This window comes from Antrostomus carolinensis, unplaced genomic scaffold (assembly GCF_000700745.2).
Source record: "Antrostomus carolinensis isolate BGI_N321 unplaced genomic scaffold, ASM70074v2 scaffold53238, whole genome shotgun sequence".
In the NCBI taxonomy this organism is placed as follows: domain Eukaryota; kingdom Metazoa; phylum Chordata; class Aves; order Caprimulgiformes; family Caprimulgidae; genus Antrostomus; species Antrostomus carolinensis.
In genome coordinates, this window is record NW_010333437.1 from 12584 (window position 1) to 19314 (window position 6731).

The 6731-nt window shown below is 45.1% G+C and overlaps 1 protein-coding gene across 1 annotated transcript in view; it reads left to right on the top strand.

Annotated features, from left to right (window-relative positions):
• LOC104529504 (ran-binding protein 9-like) overlaps positions 1-6053 on the top strand; it is a gene marked incomplete at its 5' end in the record, with an annotated part of 14995 nt that extends 8942 nt beyond the window's left edge. The window contains one exon of the mRNA XM_010173841.1: positions 5865-6053. Coding sequence (XP_010172143.1) covers positions 5865-6053 — 189 coding nt within the window. The remainder of the gene's footprint in view (positions 1-5864) is intronic.
• Positions 6054-6731: the final 678 nt, after the last annotated feature.

The following is a 6731-nucleotide window of genomic DNA, read 5'->3' on the forward strand; positions in this document are numbered from 1 at the left end:
TTTTTGTGTTGTGAGAAATGACCAGCACTCCCTGCTCACCTTCCCAATGGAATTTCTGGCTTTACAGGTCTGCCCCATACCCCGGTCAGTGTCTGCACTGAAGAACATTCCGGTTATTTAATTTCCCTTTTCACATCAGCTGCCAATGCAGCTTTTTTTTTAGTTCCTAGACTCTTTGAACTTGGTACCATTGCAGTGTATTCTAAACCAGAAACCTTCTTTATGTGGGTTGTTTCACAGTAGTTTATTACTTGGTCCAAGTACAGTTTATTAAAGTAAAATAAAGTTTTACCTGTCTGTGAATATTAACCTTTTGGTGTGAGGTCTTGTGACAGCCTTGCCTCCATGGCAAGAAGACGTGTCTGTGATTACCCCGTAGCTTTAGATGCTCTTTGTTTTCCCTGTGGATATGGGGTACATTAGGAGCTGGAGTTTTACTATAGTCCTTCAAATTTTTTCACTGCTTTGTCTTCTCCTTGGCTAGACTGCTTCTCTTTTGGAGATGTGAGCAGTCTTCATGGGGATAGACAGACAGACAGATAGATAGATAGATAGGCAGATAGGTAATTACTGTTTAGGTTCTTATCAATCAGAAATAGCTTATCCAACACACATACCGTTGTTCTGTTCTTTACAGCTCAAGTGGTGCTGTAGGGCTTTGCAGCACAGATTTGACAGGCTGAAGTTACCTGTCCTGCTTCGCTTAACTCCCACCCCTTTGAGCCAGGAGCGCACAGTGAGCTGATATATGTCCATTTAATGTGCATCTCTAGGCTGTTTGCCCCGGCGCTGAGTCTCTGTTACAAGGAGGGGGTGGGCAGGGGAAGCAGAGCAGGCAGAAGGGCTCTTGCAGCAGCAAGGTTCTTGCAGTGCTGCTGAGACTGAACTCAAAACCCTCCTGAGCCCAGGGCATCCCTCCATCCTGCTGTTGCTTGATCTCACCAGATCATCCTTACAGGATCTCATGCTTGTTTGTCAGTGTCCTGTGCAGAGGAGATGTTGGTTTAGTGTTAAACTGGAGGAAGATCTGATCAGGTGGTTTTTGGGATCAGCTATTCACATGCCTGGTGGTAGTTTCCAGTGGTTAAACGGTATCTCTGTGCCTTTTACCAGCCAGAGTTTGTGGAGATGTTTTCTGTGGAAATCTCCCTCTGGCCTTTACAGCAGCAGCTAATCCAGAACTCTCTTTTTCTGGGCCAGGAAGGAGAACAGTGGATGACCTACAGGCCTCCTACCCTTGAGAATTATCCTCCATGAGATAATTTCTCTTTAAAAAGAGGGCGAGAGAAGCTTGTCTGGGTCATTTCACCCCTTAAGTGTGGATGCAAGGACAGGAGACTTCTGCCTCTGTGTGGATTTTGGATGTTCTTCTCCTTGTGCTAAATGGATCAGCTGCTGCGTTGGCAGCTTCATCCTAAGAATGCCTGCACCCGACTTCCATTATTCCCATCCTCCTTTTCCAATATCCTCCCCTTGAATTATTGCTTTCTTCCCTCAGCCTTGCAGACACCTGTGTATTCCATGTCTTTTTCTGGCTCTTTTTACTCCCTTGGTCCATGACTTCTTGGTTGTTCTTCCAAACAGTTGAGGTTGCTGCCCTTTCCTGAAGAAGGGGACGCCAAACCCAAGATAGACCTGTGGTTTAAATCTCATGTCTGTTGTCAGAGATTGTAGAATTCTCAATGTAATAGGGAATTTGAAGTTGATATAGCACGCAAGTAGAGTTTTTCATTTCTATTAGCATTGTGATCCTGGCTTGAGCACAATATCCATTCATTCTAAGGTAAAGAGGAGAAAACATCCATCCATATAAAACGTAATCTGTGTTCTTCACCTGCTGACACTGCAATCCAAAAATGTAACTGCAAACTGGAATGGACACAGCAGTTTTACCTGAGTGACCCTTGAGGTTCTCTGCTTCGAGCAGCTTGACACACATTTTTCGGTCTGGCTGTGTTTCGTACCTAATTCCTGAAGCCCCTTGGGGAGGGATTGTAAGTCAGAAGCTTTTTCTTGCCTACGGGATGTTGAAGCTGACTGTTAGCACGCAGCAGTGAGAAGCTTGACCAGTAAGCCCAGTGCTTTTACACCTTTCAAGCTTAAATAGCTTTTAGGATCAGCATTTCAGTGAGACTACACAAGGAATTAATTTGACCCTTCAAAATGTTACCAGTCTAGAAATTGTCTCCTTGAAGTGCTTATTGCAAAATCCTCCTTTCAGAGGCAAGTGATGCAGACAATATTTTACAATATTTGCAATATTAGGAAGTTGAAATAGATACTTTCAGTTTAAAACCACATCTTATTGTGATAATTCTCACACATGGTGAAGCATATTTGCTTCAGCTCCTTTCTGTTCCCTCTAAAGAGTGTTTTAATTTGTACAAATACATAGTGAAGGAAAAAAATTGCATTTTGGCTTAGCACAGGTTGAAGTTCGTATAAAAATAACTGCTTGCAAATAGAAGTGAATATCCTACAGAGGGAGTTTTCCCCTTTTTCACCAATTTAAGCCAACGCTTAGGCCTAACTCTTATTTTCACAAGCCCGTATCAGGTTTGTCCTGCCTGGCAGTTTGCTGAAGCAATAGGAAATGTAAAAAAACAGAATGTGGAAGAGCCCAGGGTGGGGTTGCAGGGGCACAAAGGGACAAGGAGGTTAAAAAACAAGTCAAGATGAACTAGGGGACTGTGAGCAACCAGCCACCAACATCAGAGGCAAGAGGTGGTCCAAAAGTCACGGGGAAAGTGCCCGAAGAGCTTGGCAGGAGAAGCATCTCCCTGGTCAGTGGGCTCTGGGCTGATGCCTCCCTGCATCTGGCAGGGGGGTGGAGATACATGTAGGTCCCAACAGATGCCAAACAGAGGGGACACATCCCACATGTGAAAAATGGCATTTTAACTCGGAGAAGATTTGAGACAAGCTGGGACTATTCAGCTTCCCCTCAAAGATGAACACACCCAAAAGTGACTGAAAAATATGAAATTTTTTATTTCTAACTTCCAAGTATTTTGGGCATCTGATTCCTGGCTTTGGAAGTCTTGGGGTTCATAATACTGAGAAGTTCAGTTAATAAAAAAGTCTCAAGTATAGACTGTGGGAAAGATCTGCTCCCTCATTAGAGATAATTCTGTCTCAGCTAGGTTTGAAAGAAGGGAGAGACTGACTTTAAATACACTGTCTTCCTCTAGTAGCTTCTCCTTCGTGACAACGTGTTTTCTTTGCACACCCCTCTAACCCAGTGACTTCCTCGGTGTGAGAATAGGAACGGGGGAGGTTTGCTGAGTCAGCAGTGATGCAGTCATCCTGATTTCTGCTTCGATTTCCAGCCTGTATTTATAATTCATTTTTTCCTTTATGCTTTTGAAATTTGATAATTTCAAAGGTAAAGCAGTGGTCAGGACCTTATCCAGCTGAGTTTTTAAAATCTCTGAGGACAGAGATGTGACAGTCTCTCTGGGAACGTGTTCCAGTCCTTAGTCATCCTCACAAGGAAGAATTTCTTCCTTTTGCCCCATCAGAATTTCCCTGGCTGCAACTTGTGCCCATTGCCCTTTCACTGAGCACCCCTGAGAGGAACCTCTCTCCGTCTTTTTTATCACCTCGCTTTTGGGATTGAAAGACTTGCTGTTAGATTTTCCCTTTTGCCTTCTCTTCTCCAAGCTGATTCCCTCATCCTCCCCTTGCATGCCATGTGCTCCAGCCCTCTGACCATCTTAGCAGGACCTGGACTCCATTTGTGAATGTCTTTCTTGTCCTGGGGATGTGGATATGAAGGAGGTGAACCGATTAAGTTCTGCAGATGTAGCCACACCAGTGAAAGCAGAGGGAAGTCATCACTTCCCACGACACGCTGGCTCCGCTTTTGCTAATGTGATTATAATTCTGTTGAGTTCCACCTTGTAGCAATCTTAATACCTTTAGTAAAAAGTACCATGGGTACGGTAGGTCTTAAGGGGAAATCAGTGACATTAGTTGGCCATGTCTCAGGCCTCTGCAGTAGTGAAGAATCCAGATAATTGTAGGAAAGCACATGCCTCTGTGAATCACAGAATCCCAGAATGGTTTGGGTTGGAAGGGCCCTTAAAGCTCCCCCAGTCCCACCCCCCCTGCCAGCAGCAGGGACACCTTCCACTAGACCAGGTTGCTCAAAGCCTCATCCAGCCTGGCCACAAACACTTCCAGGGAGGAGCAGCCACAGCTTCTCTGGCCAACCTGGGCCAGGGTCTCACCACCCTCACACCAAAGAATTTCTTCCTCACATCTCATCTCCATCTCCCCTCTGCCACTTTCAAGCCATCTCCCCTTGTTCTGTCACTCCCTGCCCTTGGCCAAAGTCCCTCCCCAGCCTTCCTGGAGCCCCTTCAGGTACTGGGAGGCCACTAGAAGGTCTCCCCGGAGCCTTCTCTTCTCCAGGCTGAACAGCCCCAACTCTCTCAGCCTGTCCTCACAGCAGAGCTGCTCCAGCCCTCGCATCATCCTCGTGGCCTCCTCTGGACTTGTTCTAACTGGTCCATGTCTTTCTTGTGTTGGGGGCTCCAGAACTGGACACAGTACTCCAGGTCGGGCCTCATGAGAGCAGAGTACAGGGGGATACAGGATGATTCTCTCTTGCTGTAGAGGAGGAGAGAATCATCCCAGCTTTCTTTAGGATGACCATCTAACCCCCAGTAGTGGTTCCCGCTGATTTGACCTGGAGAGAGAGGTCTGCTCCTCCACTCATCTGACATCTGACATGGGTCCGACCATGAGCAAGACACCACAATCAGGAGCCTTCCAGACTTTAATCTCACTTTGTGCATCCCTGAGCCTTGCCCAGTGTCTGGTTTCTGGCTGTGGCAGTCTCCAGTGTGTTAGAGCAAAGGGAAAAAACCCAACACTAAACTGTTCGTGAGTGACAGGAGGGAGATTTCTTCCTAAACCCCACATGCTATCAGCACATCTTCCAAAACAGAGAATTCACGAAGTTTGTATTACAAAGAGAAGAATAATTTGTGCTGCAGCAAAGCAACGTGACAATGAATGGAACATGCTCTTAAAAAAGGGGATCCAGAGCGAGCACCAGGCATCTTTGTGCCTTTTCTGATGCCATTTCTTTTTTTCCCCACATTTAAGTGGGCTCTGGGATTCAATTCATATTCATAAGCTTATTCTTAAAATAGCCTGAATTCAGAGCACTTCTAGATAGCCTTTTACCACTGGTCTTCAATTCGATCATCTTCTTTGGAAGCCGAATTACTGGCTGAATTTTAGAGGTATTTTCACAGTGGTAACCTTTTTCTTTTCCTTGTGTTTTGGTGGTGGGTCAAAGCTTTGATTTGGATCCATATGTTTGTTCTTAAAATTAATTTGTCTGTCAGTCATGGAATTTCTTGTGTGGATGACTTGCTTTCTTGGGTTCATCATACACCTAACCTCAGAGCTCCATTACCATCCGTTCCCTTTCATTAGAGATGTAGGATATTTAGATAGCACCTTCCAAGGAATAGAGTTGAAACAGTGGAGAGCACATAGATCTGTTGATTGAAATGATGGCCCTTTCAGTTTTTAATTATTATTATTTGCTGGCTGTTGAACTTTAGTAGAAATTGCAGAAAACTAAACCAGAAGGTGGACACGCCGTAGACAGCAGTCGTGGCATTGGTCACGGGCCGCTGGGGGATTGATCTCCTTGTTCTGGTTTTATGTAATAACTTCTAATAACTGCACCATAAGCTGCTGGGTTCCTTGAGTTGTACCTAAAGGGCCCTTTTCCATTACGTGTTTCAATTTAAAGAGCAGCTCTTTCATCTTACAAAACCATGTAACTGGAACCAGAAAGAGAAAACTGGGTTTAATAGAGGTTTCTTTTTCTTCCTTCCCAGTCAAATCTCTACCCTACGGTGGGTCTCCAGACTCCAGGAGAGATAGTCGACGCCAACTTTGGGCAGCAGCCCTTTGTGTTCGACATTGAGGACTACATGCGGGAGTGGCGAGCGAAGATTCAGAGCACCATTAAGCGGTTTCCCATAGGAGACAGACTAGGCGAGTGGCAAGCCATGCTGCAGAAGTAAGTCCCTGTTCCAGTCTTCAACTTTTTTGTTCTTTTAGGCTTTAAATACTTTTAAAAATGCTAATTTATATTTTCTTGTGGCAAGAATTGCCAGTCAGTGCATTTTGCTCAATTTTTTTACCCTTTGTTTTGTTGTTTAATAGTCTTTCCTGTGTAGATTGCTGCTGTTTCACATGTAAAAGATACGGGAGAAGTTTTCAGCCAAAGACTGCATGAAAGCTTGTAGGAATGGAAGAACAGACACTTTGAGGTGATGCACTGGGGGAAGGGGAGTGGAGAGGACACCAGAGAAACTCTTAACATAGGAGAAAAGCCAGTACACAAGTCATGGGTTTTGTTAAGAGGAGCCAGCAAGCACTTGGATATGGTTCTTGGGCTTCTGGCTTTGTCTTGGAAGTCCTTGAGAAGTTCCCTTGCTGCACACTAAGGGGAGACTGTGCATCCAGAGACCCAGTGTGCATTCTGAATTGTTTAAAAGAGAGGCAAGAGAGGGAGTGAGTGGGTGAGGGATGGTCCCTGTTGGAGGAGGTGTGCTGGTAGTGTCCGTGCTGCTGAGGGGGTTCAGAAATGACTGCGAAGAAGGGGCCCTCTAGGAAGGAATGAGATCTTTGGGTTATGATGAATGATTGCGTAGTCATGTCAGCTCAAAAAAAAAAAATGCTAAGAGTTGTTAGGGGAA